The sequence below is a fragment of the Stenella coeruleoalba genome (assembly GCF_951394435.1).
Source record: "Stenella coeruleoalba genome assembly, chromosome: 2".
NCBI lineage: Eukaryota > Metazoa > Chordata > Mammalia > Artiodactyla > Delphinidae > Stenella > Stenella coeruleoalba.
This window is the reverse complement of record NC_137147.1, coordinates 177,259,684-177,281,126: the sequence shown is the minus strand read 5'-3', so window position 1 is coordinate 177,281,126 and position 21,443 is coordinate 177,259,684. Positions and strand designations below refer to the sequence as shown.

At 40.0% G+C, this 21,443-nt stretch overlaps 1 protein-coding gene across 1 annotated transcript in view; it reads left to right on the top strand.

Annotated features, from left to right (window-relative positions):
* Positions 1-21,443, top strand: part of CUBN (cubilin) — a 263,561-nt gene that overhangs the window by 204,250 nt on the left and 37,868 nt on the right. The window contains exons 57-59 of the mRNA XM_079913331.1: positions 10,107-10,307; positions 12,943-13,072; positions 16,631-16,848. Coding sequence (XP_079769457.1) covers positions 10,107-10,307; positions 12,943-13,072; positions 16,631-16,848 — 549 coding nt within the window. The remainder of the gene's footprint in view (positions 1-10,106; positions 10,308-12,942; positions 13,073-16,630; positions 16,849-21,443) is intronic.

The following is a 21,443-nucleotide window of genomic DNA, read 5'->3' as shown; positions in this document are numbered from 1 at the left end:
CCACAGTGTAGGAGGGTTCCCTGTTCTCGACACCCTCTCAAACATTATTATTTGTAGACTTTTTGATGATGGCCATTCTGACCAATGTGAGGTGATACCTCATGGTGGTTTTGAATCACATTTCTCTAATAATTATCGATGTTGAGCATTTTTTCAAGTGCCTGTTGGCCATTTGTATGTCTTCATTGGGGAAATCTCTGTTTAGATCTTCTTCCCATTTTTTGATTGGGGTGTTTGTTTTTTGATACTGAGTGAAAAAGTGATCTTAGTAACGCGAAAACATGTGGTTTGGATTGTGCATTTATATGTGCATTTGTCCTCACTACATTACATAAACACAAGAATATCATTTGCCAATATTATTTAGACTGAAAAAGGAGATGCTGGTAAATGTACTATGTAATATAGCCACAGAAACCACTGCCTATACCAAGGGTACATGTATTATTAGAAGGGGACCTATACTGACACCGCACAGTAGCTCCCTGAGTTTAGTTGACAGGTGGGGTAAAGGGGCGAGCATACTCTAGACTACCTGACCTGGGGTGGGGTAGGGCAGGCGCGGTATTTTAGGACCGGTCTCAATTCCAGATTGGCCACTTACTAGTCACATGACTTTGTACAAATTACTTAATCTTTCTGGTAATCACTATAATTTTTACAAAAATATTGATATAAAATAGTAGCTGTGAAAGTCAGATCATGCCCGTAGAAACATACCTTGTGAACCATTGTTTTGTTATTTTTGCTGCCACCAGTCGGGATCTCCAGACATGACCTTTAACACAAGTCGGCTGCGAACAGATATTTGGTTTTGCCAGATTAAGTGATTTCTTTTTTTTTTTTTTTTTTGCGGTAAGTGAGCCTCTCACTGCTGTGGCCTCTCCCGTTGCGGAGCACAGGCTCCAGACGCGCAGGCTCAGCGCCGTGGCTCACGGGCCCAGCCACTCCGCGGCATGTGGGATCTTCCCGGACCGGGGCACGAACCCGCCTCCCCTGCATCGGCAGGCGGACTCTCAACCACTGCGCCACCAGGGGAGCCCTTAAGTGATTTCTTTTTACTAATGAATTTGCTCGTTCTCACCCAGTTGAAGAGACTGATCTTTTTATAAGATAATATCCTTATGATAATATCTTGTGAAATTTCCAGTGTTACATGTACTGGAAATTACATGTACTCAGCGTTTTCAAACTGCTAAGTGAGTATTTTCTGGCTTAGATTAAATGAATCATGATGATTTCCTAAAAAGGGCAACATTAATCAGATTTATTTTGTGGTTAGATTCTTATCACTAATCATATCAGTGCCGACGTTCATGGAATACCATCAGCAAGTTAGAGATCCACTAGCTACAGTAAAAATCACCTTCCACCCCTTAAGTGAGCCTGAGGAATTCCTGTGCAGTGTACTGTGATGAAACCGAGTGAGAGTAGCTCTCAAGAAAAATCACAGCCTGTCTGCAGGAGCGTTGGTCTTCCTAGCTGCCAGAGGCCATAGACCTCTTTCTGAGAGATTCTGTCCAAATGACTAAGTATTTCTGAGCCCAAGCGGCCAGCAGACCCTGCATTGACCTGGGTGGAGATGAAAGTTCTGGATTTGCTTTTTGTGATGGGCCATTGGCACAAAAGGTGGATTTATCAAGAAGAAGATGGACTGATCCAGGCTACAGAATACTAGAGGGAAACACACTTGTCCATACACTGTGTTTACTAAGCACTGACAACGGGTTAGGAAAGGTTTTACTATTCAGGCTAGTTTATTGGTTATTGACCTACACACTGGTGCTCTTCCTGCAGGGAAGTTACAAATGTTCAGTGACCTACTTTCCACTAAATACGTTGCTCTGAAATTATGTTATGGTATTTTATGTTGGCCTAAGTTTCTCTTTCTCCTTATTATTAATTTCCAGTGCTAGTCATTCTATGAAATACAGACGTATGTTTCCTATATAATCCCTACTGAACTATAAAAATTTCAGGGAAATCAAAAGTCATAGAAGGAAGTTCCATTTGAGCGTCTACAAGACTTTTTAAAGTTACCTCAAGACTAAAATGGCTCTTGGTATTCTTAACAGCGTCTTCCAAAGTTGTGAAATAAAATAGAGATTTGACAAATTCAAAATGGTACTTTGGTCAAAAACAAAATGGCAAAAATAGACAAAATATAAGGAGAAAGCATGAGGGAGAAACCATCACTGTCTCCAAAGTACTTATTCTGGAATCAGATGTCATCAAATAAATACTCATTTTATTTTCCCCAATATTGAACAATCTAAAAGTATATTTTTCTGTTTTCATTATTCATGTGGCCAAGTAGATGCCTCCAAGTTACTGGGAGGATTATAGGTCTTTTTTTTTTTTTTTTTTTTTTTTTACTTTATAGATAAAGAAAACACTTAACAGATGAGGTAACCTAAGACAAGCCAGTGCCTTCTGTGCCTTGATTTTGCTATCATTAAAATTGGGTAATGGGGCTTCCCTGGTGGCACAGGGGTTAAGCATCCGCCTGCCAATGCAGGCGACATGGGTTCGAGCCCTGGTCCGGGAAGATCTCACATGCCGCGGAGCAACTAAGCCCGTGTGCCACAACTACTGATCTGTGCTGTAGAGCCTGTGTGCTGCAGCTACTGAGCCTGCGTACCACAACTACTGAGCCCGTGCACCTAGAGCCCGTGCTCCGCAACGAGAGAAGCCACCGCAATGAGAAGTCCACGCACCGCAACGAAGAGTAGCCCCCGCTCACTGCAACTAGAGCAAGCCCGCGCCCAGCAACAAAAACCCAATACAGCCAAAAATAAATTAATTAATTAAATAAATTTATTTTTAAAAATTGGGTAATAACATTGATTCCCCCTGGTGATAATGAGGGGTTTAGAATTCTTAACTAAAAAATCCTACATCTAGGCAAATTCTAAACTCAGTTTTTCTCAGATCCAGAGTATCTCTTGATAAGAACTGGATAGAGAGTAGTCCCTTGGCACAGAAAATGGGCAAGAACCAATGCAAATGCATTTTGTTTACTGTCCTCTAGAGATGGCCTCAAAGGCCCCGAGAGGAATAGGGCTAGATTTCCAGAGCAGCTGCGTGGCAAGTCCTACGTAATATTTGCCTGAATTCTCCTTCGTTAACTTAGAAGTCCTGGTTTACAGGGTATGCCTGATATAAAGCTAAACAGAAAAAAGGAAGAAAATTTAGTTTTAGATTTTTTTTCCTTTTGCCCTTTTTTCCCACCAAGAAACATGATAACTGAGTTTTGGCGGTCTTAGTTCACATTTCCTCTCTATTTTATCTGTTTTTTTTTTTTTTAAGTGGCATCATGCAGCTACTTACCATTTCTTTTCTTTACTTCCTCAGTTGTTTCTCAAGAAATCAGAAGGTAGGCCCATTTTGCAATCCATTATTTTAGAAAGCACTGGGCAAGGGTTCTTTTGAAATAGTTCTTATTGATATTTTATTCAAATTGGCCAAGCCCCAGAGGAGACGATTTAGTTGTGTGAGATTCCTTGCTTGCCTGTGTTATAATACAAGACCTTGGCTTTCACACTCTGCGGAGCTTAGTTCTATACGAGCACCTGCTTCTTCCTCTCAGGGAATCATCCTCTACTGGGGAGTCCAGTCTCCAGGCTACTCAGAGCTGCCCCCCAATTCACATCCCTCTCCCTAGAACCCTTTGCTATTTTACTGAAAGGACTTTATCGTATCTGCAATATTAAAATATTTCAACCAAAAGGATTTCCCACTATTTCTAGTCCTCTGGCATCTTTGCCTCTCCATCTATGGCTCTGAAGGAAAAGTGCAGTCGGAATCTAAATTCCACAAGTTTACATTATTTGCTGAATTGCTCATCCTTGGCTTCCCTTTCAATTCTCTCCAAGTTCTTGGAATCATGATGAAACCCAGAATCGAACATTGCTCTCTGTAATGAAGATATGTGAATAATGTGATAAAAATTATTTTTCACTATGTTGGATACAACCTTACCCATTTAAAATAATAAATGTGTCTTACAGTTTTTCAGAAGGATGGAAAATAGTCATAAAAACAAATCATGGAGGATTATTTTACACCTCTGAGATTTCAACAGTAAATATTCATCAAATCAGTTACTGAAGATAGGATTAAGAATGACTGTAGCCACTTGTCCCATGACGTCCGTGGAGAAAGTATCATTCAATTTCAGGGTACCGCTCTTCCTGACGAGTTCTCATGTGTCTGATTGAATGCTACCTCCCGGCCATAAACTCAGCTATGATACACATCTTGCTTCTTGAAGAACTTTTTTTAAACCTTGACTAAGTTCTTTTCTCTCCCTAGAAGACAATCATCCTAGTTGCATTTAATTATATTCTACTTGAGAATTTCGTGTATATTTTGATTGCAATATAAGATATCACAACTGGTTCCCCTATGGTTATGGAAAAGTGTTTACTATCATTATTTTCTTACGCCTGTGATTTTGTCACCAAGTGTCTTCTCACTGAAGAATCAGACTGATATCTTTGATCTAATGCAGTGAGGTGATGTGTACAGCTTGAGAAAAAGATGTATGTGTGTGAATTATTTGATGCCTGCTGACATATTTATAGCTCATTTTCTTGTGCATTACCTTGTTTATCCTAATCCTTGATATGTTCTTAGACTTTAGGTAACTTCACCAATTCTGATATTATGTAATGTTTGATTTCTTATGGATAACATTTGGAAGAGCATCCCACCTTAGAGAAATTACTACTGGAAATGACACGAGAATGTTTTAATCATTAAGCAACTTGCCAAATATCGCAACTTTCATGATATATTGAGTCAGGCTTTGAAAATGAGCAGATTGTCTTGAACGGTTTGCTTAGTTACCTGATAATATATTGCCGTCTACAAAAAAATTTAAATACCCTCTCAGCTTCCTCTGCTTCTCCTTATTGTCGATACAGACCTTTCATAAACAACTAGTGCATTTTGGCTATGTCTCAGTATAGATGTACAACTGCTATTTCACGACTGATTTTCTGCAATTAAATTAGTTCCTTTAATTTTTTTGAAACATTAGCAAGTATATGACATACTTTACCTTACGTTTCACAGCCTTTCCATAGTTTCCTAAGACAACCACCACTGTGATAGTCTATATCATCAAAGAGTTAAAAAACTAGCTCTTTAGTACTTAAAGGATAGCTGCATAGCAGGTCATTCGACCAAAGTAGAACTGAGGTTTTAATCTAGCATCAGCAATATTTCCTTTCATTCTGTGATTTTGCTTTTACAACTTAATGTATTGTTGCTGGCTAAAGATATTTTTATAGCTAATTCATACTATTTTTTGATTCTCACGTTCACCTCCTCTGAATGTTTTAAATTCCAACGGAGCTCTTGGAACAAGAAAAATTCTAAGGCTATAATTAAGGTACACAATTTGGCAGTATTCAAACTGTGAATCTGAGTTTAATGTATTTCTTTTTTGTCCTGTTTTTCCAACATCGTATTGTTTCTTATTACATGGTAAGGTCATTAAAGTGAAGTCTTTAACATTTTTGACTTGTAGATTTATTCCCAATTAGAAGCATTTCTATTCCAGGATTTTCAAAATGAAGGAATCCTTTGGGCTTACTTTAATAAACATATCTTGAATTGATACCTCAAAATTTCTTCAGTTGTATAAAAACATAGCTAAAATGCCGAAAGTGTTCCTAAAATGACTTAAAATTTAAATTGCATAGATATTTTCTGATAAAAAATATCAATTTTCTTTAAGATAATACAATTAAAAGAGGAGGGGGCTTTTAATGTACAAATATATTAAAAATGCACACATCAGGATTCTTTCAGTTAAAAGCAGTAGATTATCTTCAAGTCTGCTTAGAGGTAGAGTTTATAGAAAGGATACTGGGTTATCCCATCTCGTCAAAGGAAGATTTAAAAATAAGAAGGGGACTAATAGGCTTCCAGAACATGAATCCTTCAAAAGGTACTGTCTTTCCCCCTCTCTTTCTGCACGACAGCTTCATTTCCTCCTGTTACAGCCTGGCTTCCTAGCGCAGTCAGGAGACCGCTGCTGCTGATTTCCAAGTTGAACATGTTTGGCTCCCACTGTTGACTCCTTCTTAGTCAGTTACAGTTTGAACACATCTGATCCGCCTAGTTGGAGTCTGAGAGCCTACCTTGGAGTAGTCAGTCAATCTATCAACAGTGCTCAGGATGGTGGGGTCCCATAAAGAATAATTGCAACCATGATTATGATTAGGATAATCCTTACTATATCAATTAGGAATTTTTATGGCACTATTAACAGGAAACTTAATTCAACCTGGTTTAAACATAAAAGGGCAATTTATTGGCTTTCCTTCTAGACAACCTCAAAGTTGGTGGTCCCTCATATCCGCTTAATCTAGCATTTTCATTTTGTCATCAAACGTTTTACTTTTTCTGTTCTCACTGTGTGCTACTCCAGTGTGAGTCTCACCCTAAAGCTGGCTTCTGTCTTGGCTGTAGGGTAGCTGCCCTCACAGTGGGCTTGCATATCCCTCATGCATGTCTAGGAAGAGAGAGGATGTCTATCCAGTGGCATGCTGGAGTTGGCTTGTACCATCTTGCAAGAGTCAGTCATGCTCCTCTGGTCCAAATTCTGCATCTAATGACCTCGCATTGGTAACTTGACATTGGCTATAGTGGGAGTATTTCTACTACAGAGATTGGAAAATGCTACAAATGAGGGTGTGCCTCTTTCCCTCGGAGAGCTGGTTGTTCTATTTACCAGCACACTACTGTCTATTCCAGATTCCAAACAGTTTACCTGAAATTTACTCTAAATGTATTGGCCTAGGTCACATGCCCACCCTTGAAGCAAGATCTATGGCCAGGGGATTTGAAATTATAAAGTAAATGTATACCATAGTTTCTTTAATTTATAAGAATGTTCTAACAGCAAACAGGCAGTCTGATTGTAAAGTCCATTATGTCATAGTATGTGCTTGTATAAGAGATTGTAACGTAGTTTTGGGCAGTTCCGATGGGGAATTTTAAGTAGGTAAAGTGTGTGTGTGTGTGTGTGTGTGTGTGTGTGTAGGTGTTAGGTACATGTTCAAGTTATCATCTAGATGAGATAAAAGTGTTTTCCTTTGTTTTTGTAAATGAGAACATGAAAAATATTCTATATCATTAGCCATCAGAACAATAAATTAAAGATCACAATGAGGTACCATTTCACAAACAACAGAATGGCTAAAATGAAAAAGACTGACAATATCAAATGTTGGCAAGCATGCAGAGCAATTGGAAGTTTCATACATTCCTCATGAGAATAGATACTGATATAACTACTTGGAAGAATTTGACTGGCAGTTTCTTATAGAATTAAATACATACCTTATTTATGACCCAGCAATTCTACTCCCAGGTATTTACTCAAGAGAAATAAAAATTTACGACCATTCAAGTATCTAGAATAGAAAAGAACTCTTAGAACTGAACATTAAGAAACATATATCCCAGTTTAAAAATGGCAAAGGAGGGAATTCCCTGGTGGTCCAGTGGTTAGGACTCCTCGCTTTCACTGACGAGGGTCTGGATTCAGTCCCTTGTTGGGGAACTAAGATTGAGCAAGCCACACAGTGTGGCCTAACTAAATATTTTTAAAATGGCAAAGGATCTGAACAGATATTTCTTCCAAGATATACAAATGACCAATAAGCACATGAAAAGATGCTCAACACCGTTACTCATAGAGACATGCAAATCAAAACCACAATGTACTACCATTTCATACTCAATAGTGTGGCTAAGTTAGACAATAACAAGTGTTGGTGAGGATGTGGGAAATTAGAACTCTCATGCTGGTTCTAATTGCTGTTGTGGTGGCAGGATGGTGCAGCCTCTTTGGAAAACAGGCTGATAGGTCCTCAAAACATTAAACATAGGGTTACTCTATGAGTCTGCAATTCTGCTCCTACTTATTTACCCAAGAGATTGAAAACACGTATCCACACAAAACCTTGTACGTGAATATCTATAGCAGTGTTATTTATAATAGCCAAAAGGTAGAAGCAAAACTAATGTCCATCAACTACAAAATGGATAAACAAAAATGTGGTCTCTCCATACAATGGAATACTATTGAGCTTGGAAGGAATGAAGTACTGACACATGCTACAACATGGATGACCCTCAAAAACATCGTGTTAAGTAAAAGCAGCCAGTCACAAAGGGCTAAATATTATATATTTTATATATATATATATATATATATATATATATATATGATTCTGTTTATGTGAGATGTCCAGAGTAGACAAATCCACAAAAACTGAAAGTAGGTTAGTGGTTGCCTAGGATTGGGAGAACAGTAAAGGGGGAGGATGGGGCGTGACTGTGAATGGGTACAAGGTTTCTTTACGTGGGGATGAAAATGTAGAAATGGGGGAAATGTCAGATACCTAAAGTTCTGTGGAACTGTGAATTGGTAACACTTTTCCAAAGGACTGTTTGATAAATCTGAAAAAGAATTTTACCTTAGTACCAGTAACTCAACTTCTAAACATTTATTCTGATGAAATAATGAGAAACTTCTGCAAATATTTATATATAAAAATGTTTGTTTCAACAGTATTTTTATCACAAAAGCTAGAAAAGGTAGAATTATTAAGCTGTAGGGGATGAATTGAACATAGCATGGCACATCTATATATTAGAGTTCGATAGATGCATTAAATTCAGTGTTTTAAAAGATATTTAATCATATTAAATGCATGATGTTATGTTATTTCATGTTAATAAAAATTAGGTTACAAAAGATCCTACGCAGGATGATTCCAATCAATGTTTTTGTTTTGTTTTGTTTTGGCTACGTTGGGTCTTCATTGCTGCGTGCAGGCTTCCTCTAGTTGTGGCGCGCGGGGGCTACTCTTCGTTGCGGTGCGCGGGCTTCTCATTGCGGTCGCTTCTCTTGTTGCAGAGCACAGGCCCTAGAGCACGCAGGTTTCAGTAGTTGTGGCTTGGGGGCTCTAGAACGCAGGCTCAGTAGTTGTGGGACACGGGCTTAGTTGCTTGGCTCATGTGGGATCTTCCCAGACCAAGGATCGAACCTGTGTCTCCTGCATTGGCAGGCGGATTCTTAACCACTGTGCCACCAGAGAAGTCTCCAATTAATTTTTTAACTATATGATTCACCCATAAAAATGATTGGATACATTGTAGTAATAAAAGTCTTCTTAACTATATTTAAAATAGATAACCAACAAAGACCTACTGTATAGCACAGGAAACTCTGCTCAGTATTCTGTAATAACCTATATGGGAAAAGAATCTGAAAAAGAATAGATATATGAATCACTTTGCTGTACACCTGAAACTAACACAATATTGTAAATCAAAAAAAAAAAAAAACCCAAAATATGCAAATAGAAAACATCCCATCACCAAAAATAAAGTTTTTTAAATTTTTTGTTTTTCTGTTTTGTATTTCTCTTTAGAATGGGTTGGAGTATATATCTGTTTTATAATTAGAAAACAAAACAATGATATATATTTTACAATCACTAAACTCTTAAGCTAATATTGTTTGTGTGAACATTTGTAACATTTGTTTAATTAACGTTGAGATTCTAATGACGTCTCCGTGGTAGGAGTCCTTTATCTGTGGGTAAGCGTCACTGTTAAATGCAAGGTTTCTCACTAGCAGCACGTTGGCGTTTTGGGCTGGGTCATTCTTGTTGTGGTGGAGGGCAGGGGGCCTGGGGCAGCCCTGAGCATTATAGCATGTTTAGCTGCATCCCTGGCCTCTGCCCACTCCGTGTCAGTGGCACACCCCAGCATGACAGCAAAACAATGTCTTCAGGTACTGCCAAATGTCCCTGGGAGGCAAAATTGTCCCCAGTTTATAATCACTGAATTAAAGGAGTCATTTTATAGGGAAGAAAATTCTGTATTGTTTCAAAGTAGGATTCAACTGTTGTGAAGTTCTCCCTGTTTCCTCACCCCTGTGCTTGTTTTGTAACTAGGGTGAGGGTCGTTCCTCAGGAAACCAAATTGCGTGAATCGTCCTCACATTTTCGTGTAATCATTTATGTTGCTTCTGATTATTACTTATGTTGCTTCTGGTTGTTCCGTGCCCTGTTCAGCTCGCTCCACTGTAACGGGAAGCTGTGTCAACGACGGCGTGCACATAGTCAGGGGTTACAGCTTATCTTCCACGCCTTTGGCGACGCTGTGTGGGGATGAGAGCCTGTCCCCTGTCACCACCTCTGGTCCCATGCTGCTTAACTTCTACTCAAATGCACGTACCACGGACTTGGGATTCAAGTTTTCCTATAGGATAACCCGTGAGTAGCCATAATGATGTAGTTTGGAATTTTCTTTTTCCCTCGAGCAATTTCCATAAGGAGATTTAATTGTATTCACACATCACCAAGTTGAAGACTCAGAGACCTTAAGGGAGAAAATTATTAATTAGGTGCATGGTCATAAAAAAAAAAAAAGAGAGGCCCTTTTTCATGAACTTTGGCAGAACTACTCTTTGAAAATCAAATGGAAGATTGAGATTTTTATTTTTATTTTTATTTTTTATTTTTTGTGGTACGTGGGCCTCTCACTGTGTGGCCTCTTCCGTTGCGGAGCACAGGCTCTGGACGCGCAGGCTCAGTGGCCATGGCTCACGGGCCCAGCCGCTCTGCGGCATGTGGGATCTTCCCGGACCGGGGCACGAACCCGTGTCCCCTGCATCGGCAGGCGGACTCTCAACCACTGCGCCACCAGGGAAGCCCTGAGATTTATTTTTGATAATTTAAGTTAGAACGAACTGCTACCTTCAGTTGTTCGTACATTGCGTAAAGTGACTTTTTGGCCTGGACTGTCCAGGTGCCTATTTCATTTTCCCAAGTCACTCTGTTGAAAACCAATCCTTTATACATTTAGAAAAAATGTAAGAGAATATCTTTATGATGTTCTGGTAGGAAAGAATTTTTTAGCAATATGCAAAAAGCACAAGTCGTAAAAGAAAAGATGGATGTATTCAACTACATGATAATTTGCAGCCTCTCTGTATCAAAATCAGGGTGAGACAAGCCGCCGAATGGACAAAGACCTTTGTAGCTACCGACATCGTTTCATTTTTTTGTAGACAGTTTGATCCATGTTTGTTTGAAAATCGTAAGATTCTATTTCCCTACTTTGAATGGTCTTTTCCTCTCCTGCAATAAACTTGGCTGGTTTGCTGACAGCATTTTTTTTCACATCATCCCAACTTCAGTAACACGGGCAAAAAAAGATCCTGCAAAATGTTTGTTTGATCTTTACTTGACATAACCCATTGCTAAAGGTAGAAAGTCAAATTGTTTTCTTTCAAATAAATTATTGTTCCCATCCCCAGAAGAGCCTGAAAATGTTTATTGACTCATGAAACAGGCCTTCGTGGTTTGTGGACGTTAACTGCCCCCGAGGCCTGGCCCCGTTTGTAACGCATGATTCTGTGTGGCCCAGGGATTCTGTTAGCACAGACAGAACATTCCTTCCCCCAGTTGTCTGTTGGATAAAGAGAAGGGGTGACTTGTTTTATTCTTTTGGTACAACTAGTGTTATGGAGAGTTTCCTCCCCACTTTATATTATTTTACTCTTTAATCCCTCATATTCCTAAAACACTGTATACAAGGGTCCACATTATCTACTATGAGAGTCTCTTTTAAAGAGAGTTGATATCGAAATTTCAACTCCTGACAATGTACAAACTTGGGACTTATTTTAGGCATTGACAAGCTTTCAGAGACCACATTATTGTGAACAAGATGAAATAGAATAATGGCTACACAAATCTAACATTTAATTCACTGCAGATGTACCCAGGGGCCTGAGCACAGGAATGATTGTGGGCATAGAGAGAATAACTTTCCCTGCAATGTGGGCTCAATTGAGACAAAATAAACAAACAGACAAATAAAAAATTACCTTAATAACCTTAAATGGCAGCCACTATCTGGTTGTCATTTCTAAGATATGTAAATGGAATATGTCCATTGATAATATGTAAACCATAAAAATATCATCAAAATACACTCACGTTACTATAATTTTAGAATCATAAAGTAAAATAAATATAAACCTTTCTCACTGCTGTGAGAATAGGGCACTTTCCATCATTGCACGGCACAAAGTAATCCTCCTGATATGCAAAGCCAAGCGAAAAAATAAAAATTCTCTATTTTGTATAATGGGATTTCATTCTCTTTTTACGGCTGTTGTTTTATTGACTAGTCGTAGTGACTAAGGGCTGTGGGCTGTTGCTTGCTGGACTCGGGGTGGGCCTACCTTCCTCATGCTTGTTGAGGATTGGTAATAAAACTTGGTCAAGTATGGCCCTTACCAGTCTCACGACCAAATAGAAATACGCGAGACTCAAGAGCTATGCATTTGAGCCCACAGAGGGGACTAAACTCCATTATTTCAAAAGTGATTTCTAAAGTTTCACCTTACGGTCGTCTATCATGGACACAGGAGACTCCAATCCATATTATTTAAGATCTTTAGATCACAGCCCTTCCTGGGTTCATAAGCCCACAATGTGCCTTGGATTCTGCTCACCTTTTCTAAACTTCCAGCAATCACTGTTGTCCCCCTGAATCTGTCACTGCTTTATAGAGAAAGGACAGTTATATTCCAACATGGGAAACGTTTTTTCTCATCATTTTCACTGTGGCCATTATTTTCGCTCAGACTTATTCCATTCCAAGAGGTGCCTTGAAACATTCTTCCCTGCTTCTACCCCTTACTGTCTTTTCCCTCTACCTCGGTGGAAAAATCTGAAGCATTTGTAAGCACAGTAAAGAGAGGTTTACATTGCTTTAAGACAAAGAATTATCATCTCTCTTGGGGAGAAAGGTACCATAGTAAAGAACGTCTGGAAATGACTTTCCTCTGCCATGAGTCATAACCATTCTCTGCCTGTTCCCCGCCTTCTGTTGCAGCCTGTGGTGGTGTGTTCAACCTCTCCACCGGGGTCATCAAGAGCCCTTTCTATTCCTACTCTGCGTACCCTAACAACATGCACTGTTTGTACACCATCACCGTCAGGGACGACAGAGTAATCCAGCTCAAGTACGTAAGACCCATTTACCTTCTTAAGAAAATCCTCCCAGCTCTGTTTACAGAAAAGATGTTCATTTAATGATGCAGAGCACTGATTCCCATCAGAGGCACGTACAGGAATCCGGAGGAAGGGGAAGTAAGCATGTGGTGTGATCCTGTTCGCCTGGGAAGTGGGCCCCCTACCCTCCACGCAAGCCAGTGGTCATTCAGGGGAAAAACAGGCACTCACTCCACCGGTTCAAACAATTGTTGTAGTTTTCCGACAGTTTTAGAGTAGCTTCATATACTGGGGTGTAAAGTTATAAGCCTATCTTTAAACCAAAGGGCAGGGGGAGGGCAAGAGAAAGCAGTTTCCGTTTGGGGGGCACGTATTATACACAAAGAACTTCAATGAACACTCCCACCATCCTCTTATTTAGTTCTTGAAACAGTCAGATGAGGGATGTATTACTAATCTCACTCTACTGATGAGAAAACTGAGGCTCAGAAGTGTCACATAACTTCCCCAGAGTGATATTGTATTAAATGAAGAGTCAAAATCAGAATCCGGATCAGACTGATCTCCTCCCCAAACCAGGTCCTTCATATTCCCTATGCTCTCTCTCCAAGGGTGAATTTTCTAAGTACTTAAGAAATTCCTTTTTATTCCCATATCAGAACACCTCTAAACTGGTGCTCTATGAGATATCTTATATCATCAGGAAAATTCTCCCCGATCCTGCATACTTCCAATAAGACTGATGAAGGGAAAGCAACCTCCAGTTCTCTGAGTGACAGAGTTCACTATTGCTGTCATCTGAGATGATGTATTTCTAACTCCTGTGTTTCAGTGATATACAGCATACGGTGGAAAGCTCTGAAACTCAGCATATGGTGTAGTTTATGGCAATATAGAATTTTCTATAGAAGCTTAATGGGCTAGGACCCCTCCTACCTCCCTTCCTCCTATATGTCAGTGATCACATTCTCTCCCCCCAATCATAAACTCTCCATAATTTACCTCCAGGGACCTCATATGTAAATGGGTCCTTGGACTGTAAGACACATCTCACCAAGCCTGGTTTGCTTCCTGTATCAGACAGTGAGTGGTCTACAGGATGGACCCTGGAGAGCTCTGCAGGTCCCACCTGAGACTATTTGTAAAGGAGCTGTGCCCCAAAGCCAGAAAGTCCTTTAAGGCCCAGGAACAAAAGAATAAACAAAAAGTGCCCGATGGCCAGGAGCAGGAGACCTGGGAAGGGATCACCTGCTCCGAATGGACACGTAAGGAACGGTTCTTGTCATTTGCTGTCGTGGCACAATACTTGGTTCTTACACGTGTAGGATCAGAGCATACGCTATGATATGTGTATATTTTTTGCCCTTGCCTGGGCCCTGGGGCTCACCATAGTCAAAGTTCACATCCACATGCTTGGAAAATTATTACATTCTTTCTAAGAACCTACATTCTGTGAAACAGATACTATTCTAGGTACTGAAGAAGTTGTAGACATTAGTAACACATAAATCCTTCTAGGCTCTCCAAATAGGCCGGCCTCATGACATTTTCTGTTAATGGGCTTTTGCAAATATTTTCTGTGCTGTCATGGGAAAATGACGCAAAGCCAAAACAGCTCTGAGTCCTCTTGGACACTCAGATGTTTATCTTCATGGACTCACGTTGTGGAAAGTAAATGTGTTGTCTATAGAAAATAAAAATGAAAGTAGTGTTTTTGGAAATTATCTAGCTATTGTTTTGCCTTCTTTTATTATAGGAACATTAAATGTTACATGTGGTTAAAGAAAATTAAGAAATTTTTCATCTTAACCTTTATCATCAGTTTGAAAACATTCAGCCAATCAAAACCTGTTTCAAAATATTGTATCATTTTTTTCTTAAGCCTCTTAAAGGAAATATTTTAATCACGAGATAGTTTCAAATTATTCCATATTATATGTTATCTATTACAGAGGCTAGCAAAAATACCAAAACCCAGAAAACAAAAACACCTGAGAAAGAAGAACCTAGAAAAATGATGACAGGACATCAAATAATTTAAACAGGTTTTTAAAAAATAAGCTATAATAAACCCACCATAAAAATCCTTAAGAAAATCCAGGTAGGAAGTCTTGTTTGTTTGGGAACTCTGGGAATAGTTACTTGAAATGACAAAGCATAAGACCTGGATTGAAATATGGTGTTAAGGAGCTATATTCAATATCTTGCAATAAACCATAATGGAAAAGAATATGAAAAAGAATATATATGTGTAATTGGATCACTTTTCTGTACACCAGAAACTAACACAACATTGTAAATCAACTATACTTCAATTTAAAAAAAGGAAAGAAAAGAAAAGAAATACTATGTTAGACAATGAAAGAAAAGTCAGGGATGTGTCTGTCAGGATAGGTTATAAGTGGTAACAAACAACCCCAAGGCACAGTAGCTTAACTCAACAAGTTTATTTCTCACTTGTATGAGTGTGTCCAACGTGGCCTGGCAAGGAGTCTCCTCTCATCATGGTCACTTAGCTGCCCAGGTTGATGGAATCTCATTTCTACATTTGCTTCCATGATCATCACTGCAGTAGAAGGCAGTGTGGCAAACTGAATAGTAGTTCTTAAAACTTCTTCCAAAAGTAATACGCATGACTCCCGCTTACATTTCTGTGGCCAGAGCATGTCTCAGGGCCACATCACACCTCAAAGTGTGCACAGAAAGACAATCCTAACAAACGTCAGGAAGGCTGAGCGCTGGGATGAGTGGCGACATGCCCGTGATGACCACAGTGACCTGAAATGTGAATTTCTGGTTATAGCAGTTAAATAAGACTCAAGAGAATTTAGTTCATTCTTTCCTACCATTGGTTTTTTAATATTTGTTATTTCTTTTATGAGGAATAACTATTTCTTATTCCTAGTTTTCAAAATCATAATAATAACGATCATTTGTTGGGTCTGTCCATTTTTTTTGAGCATCTACTCTATGCCAGTTACCATAATTTGGATTTTACACATTGTTTCACTTAACCTTAGAATAAACTCCATTTAAAAAGAGGGAAACAGACTGTGAGAATGAGAATAAAGCTCTGATTCTAAAACCAGCATTTCTTCCAGTCTATTATATTAGCATTCTTCCCATTAATAAAAATTAGACTGATAGTACCACTTGATCTCACAAAAATAACAAGGGAACAGAGTAAACACCCTATTTTTAATGAGACTGAAAAACTAAAGTGTTGCTGAAATGATAAATAAATATCAGTTCAACTTATCAAAACTTTTATGTCAAGTAGATTTAATATATCCTTGACTGTAAACCCCTGGAAATCCAGGACTATATCTTACTCATCTTTATATCCCCAGAGCTTATGACACTCCTTGACATATTCTAGTCTCTCAAAAACTTTCCTCTAAACTTTTGAACTGATCAGTAAAATAGTATACTGTTTCTACGTTTCCTATCAAGTGAAACTTGGATGCTGTTGGCGTTTGTCTTGTCTTTTTTTTTTAATAAGAACTAAATCTATAATTTAATGGAAACCCGAATGGAGAACATTATTATTAACAAGGTTCATTTCACAGGTTCAATGATTTTGATGTGGTTTCCTCCACCTTCTGCTCCCAAGACTACCTGGCAGTTTACGATGGTTCTAACATCAGTGATCCCCTTCTTGGCAAATTCTGTGGTTCCAGTCTTCCACCAGGTGTTAAGAGCAGCAGTAGTAGTATGTTCCTGGTGTTCAACACAGATTCGTTTCAAACAGCAAGAGGTTGGAGGATATCTTTCTGGCAGACATTGGGTAAGAATTTTGCGTGTGTAAATCTATTTTTCATGACTGTTAGTTTTCTGCTTTGTTTAATTTTTTTCACCTGTCTAAAGTTGCTCTTCATTTAAGTTTAGAGGAATATGTCACATAAAATTTTGGTTTTAAAAATTACATATGGTGTATTTTGAGTAAAAACAAAAAATCACTCAACATATGTGTCTCTCTAGTATTTAAAGACAAAGTCTGTCTACACCACCATCTCAAATGAGACCTGAGTCTCATTTTATCACCCATGGAAATGGTGGAAGTTAAGCCTATAGGTAGCAAAGTCCAGATCAAGAAAGAAGGCCCTGTAGCCTCTGTTGACTTTATCCTTAAAATGGTGAAGAGCCTGGGAGACTTTTAAGTAAAGAGTGCACAGCCCGACTGGACTTCTGGAAAGATCATAGTGGTAGCAGGGTGGAGGAAGGTGGAAGGAAGAAGCTTATCACAGAGTTCCAGATGAGAAGGGTTGAAGGCTCAAACTAACAGAGTGGGAATAAAAATAGAAGAAGGGTGGAAATCTCAGAGATATTCAGAAGGTAGAATACCTTGGAAGTACAGTGTTGGGAACTTCATGCTTATTACATGAGGACAGGAGTTGAGGATGACTTCTATGGGTGACTTGTTGGATACTCATGCCTTAGGAGGCTAAGATTCAGGGAAGAAATATTGTATTTGGTTTGGGTCATTTTGGGTTGGAGGGCCTATGAGATATCTAAATGGAGAAATAGAGGAGGAAACTGAAGCTTGAGAAGCAGCTTGGGCGGAGGAGGTGATCTGGGAGTCATCTAGAGGTAAAAGGAAAAACTGGATGAGAGGATCAATCAAAAATAGCACCCCCGTTTATTCCCACTGCTTCTGAGAAATAATTATCTATATAGAATTTACTTGGAACTTTGAATCCTTTAAAACAGCAGTCCCCAACCTTTCTGGCACGGGGGACCGGTTTCGTGGAAGACGATTTTTCCACAGACGGGGGTGGGGGGATGGGTCAGGTCGTAATGCGAGCGACCGGGGAGCAACAGGTGAAGCTTCGCCCCCTCACCCGCTGCTCACCTCCTGCCGTGTGGTCCGGTTCCTAACAGGCCATGGACCGGTACCAATCCACGGCCTGGGGGTTGGGGAGCCCTGCCGTATGAGTTAGCTGATCTGTTCTCTGTTTATCCGTACTCGTAGCATCAGTGGCACAGTCTAAGATAATTTGTATTTGACTCTGGGAAGTGTTTCGAGTCTTCCATTTGAATATAGAAGTGAATAATGTTCTGAAAACAAACCGCTCACACAACGAATCGCTTACTGTGAAGACTCAGAGAAACCTGGGAGGTTTTCTACAATAAGAATCCCGACTCACTGTTCAAACTCTTTCTTCCTCTTTACCCCATGCTGTGGCTGACCTTCAGCCCTGTGATAGAGAGCAGAGCTCACCTTCGCCTTCTTTACATTTGGTGTGTGATTCTTTTCATGCATTTCTTGAGGGGAACAATTAGGCATTTGTGTTTTGACGGCTTCCCAATAAAACGCAGACATGGTGCAAATTGTATCAGAAAATCACTTTGCCACCTACCCTACTTAGCTGTATCAACAGTGACTTGAAAGCAAGTCTCATGGGCAGACAGAGAGCATTGCCTTAATGGAATTGCCCAAGTGAAGTGGCGTATAAAAACACAGAGGGCTATTTTGAAAGAAAAATTAATTTTCCTTTGGAGACTTTTTGCACAAGAGAACTTGTTTATTCGTGCCTTTAGCACAGACTTTAGAATCAAATGACACATAATTGCATAGCTCTTGCTACCTGCTTTCAAGTTGTTTTTCTTTTTCCTAATGTATTCTCACATGATCATTGAAATCATCCTAAAGTACTCCACACGGCTGTCACCTACGTGAAAGCTTCCACATTAGCCAGTGTTCCCTAACCTCATTGATATTATATTTTTCTGAGCTACAGAAAGACATTCTCTGACTTAAGGTGATTTTACTGAAGTAGCACAGAAGGAATAATCTTACACCATCAAAGGCCCGGCTCATCCATAAGCATTGGCCACTTTCAGTGAATAACTATTTTCCTCTGGTCACATGCAGAGAGCAGAAATAGGGTCTCATTCCTTGCCTCCCAGTGTGCTACCCCTGCATGCCTCTTACCTCTTCTTCACGTATAAATGCTATTGGCCACTTGGGAATATTTAAGAAGTAATTTTAAGTGATCGTTAGTGGTATTTTTTTTTCCTGAACAACCGCTTGTTATAATGTTGTACTGTTTTGGTCTTACAAACCTTTCAAGACCACTCATAAATTCACTGATCACTCTGCATAGCTTTTCAATTTGGTTTGTTTTTTGTTGTTTATGGTGAGGAAAAGGGGAAGAAACAATAAAGAGTACGTTGAATTCTAGTGTTTATAGAATCTTTTTCTTACAGATCTATACAAAGCACTTAAACTTGGCTAATAAGATGCACTTTTCCCCTCAGTCTTGTCCATTTTTAACTGCCCTGGGCGTCCTGTAAAGAGAGAAGAAACAACTTTATGGGTGGGACAGTGAATTTTAGTTTCCAAAACTGTCACTTTAGCCTGGAAGACAGTATCTTCCCTGAATAAATAATTGATGTGAAGAGGAGACCATTTTAGTCTGTGACATCTGTTTAGCTTATCTTGACCTGAACACTGGAGTTTTACAGATTCGCTATTTTGATTCCACACTTGACAATACTTTATGCACATCTGCTTTAATTTTTCCCAAGTCACTAAAGAGCCGGCTCATACAATAATATAATTATTAGATAACTTCTCCTTGGGCATTTGTTATATTTGTATTGCTAATGGCTCAGAACAAATTTGGGGAAAATATCCCCCTAGTTTGTCGCTAATGAATTATGTGGTGAAATCAGGTCTCCTCTTTTATGGAACTTCTGCTATGAAGGGCCACCTGCACAGGATGGAAGGTAAGGAGAAAGCAAAAGCCAGCACTTCCCGGGAGCTGATACCTACCTGTGAAGTACACCTGCCTTCCCGCTTTCCCCATCTCTCCTCCCCTACATGAATAATTGATCCCCGATAACTGATAACCAGCGGAGTACTCGTCCTGGGGTCTGTGAAACTCTGAAATTATCTGCAGATCTCAGCGTTTTTCTGGAGAGTATGCAACTTTCACCCGATCGTCAGTGGTGTCCATGATCCTGTGAAGCTTAAAAAGCCTTCAGTCCTATGGATTTGGCCCGAGTGGGCAAGCTCCACGGTGCAGAACTAACACTGATGAGTACCGTTTATTCTACCCACTTCTGCTTGCTGAGTTCCTGCCCCTCCTTTACCACCAGAGTCTGCTTCAGCTCTGGCTGTGCTCATCTGTGTCACTCACAGAGCATTTCAGACCTGCAAACGTGTTTTTAAGCCATCAAAGCCTCCATTTCTTCTTACTGTACTGGTCTCACGCCAGAGTGCCTCTCAGTCAGTCTGTTTTTTTGTTTTTATTTATTTATTTATTATTTTAAAATTTTTATTTTATTTTATTTTTTTGGCTGCGTTGGGTCTTTGTTGCGGTGCACAGGCTTCTCACTGCAGTGGCTTCTCTTGTTGCAGAGTATGGGCTCGAGGCACGCAGGCTCAGTAGTTGTGGCACCTGGGCTCAGTAGTTGTGGCTCATGGGCTCAGTAGTTGTGGCTCCCGGGCTCAGTAGTTGTGGCTCATGGGCTCAGTAGTTGTGGCACGTGGGCTCAGTAGTTGTGGCTCATGAGCTCAGTAGTTGTGGCACACGGGCTCAGTAGTTGTGACTCATGGGCTCAGTTGTGGCACGTGGGCTCACTAGTTGTAGCACGCAGGTTCAGTAGTTGTGGCTCGTGGACTCAGTAGTTGTGGCTCAAGGGCTTAGTTGCTCTGCGGCACGTGGGATCTTCCCAGACCAGGGATCGATCCCACGTCCCCTGCATTGGCAGGCGGATTCTCAACCACTGTGACACCAGGGACGCCCCCTTTCCCAGTTCTGTTTCTCATGACAGCTTCCCACAGAGACACAGAACCTGAGTTAACCCCCCTTCCCCACCCCCAGCCAGGGGCACGTCCTGTCCTGGGCACTGCTCAAGGAAATAATAAAGCAGTTATTTCTTACTTGAATCCATGCATCTTGGAGGATGGGTGAGAGAGGAAAGAACATTTGTTCATGCAGTTATATTCTAGGCCCAGTCAGTCTGTTTTTGATGTGCTCATCCCATTAGATACGAAACTTGTAGATACAGGATTAGATCAGGGGTTTAAACTATGTTTATTGACTGTGTTGGACCATAGTAACTAAACTTGTTTTCTTAAGTAATGTATCATATAACCCTTTAGCAAAATATCAGGGTCAAAAACTGAACTTGGCCCAGTTAGTGTTGAGGTCTGTGGGCATTTGGAGAAAGTAAAGCATGTCTCCTTCAGGGTGACATGTCGCGGAAGGGCAAGGCCATCACCCTGGAGAAGATGGTGGTCTCAGGGACAAGAGGACGTCAGTGACTAGAGGTTCCCGGCTCCAGAGGCTGTAAATCCTGAACACATGACTGAAGCTCTGGCCCCCTGTTGCCCACAGCTCCTGGGCTGAGGATGAGGGCTACTCTCTGTGT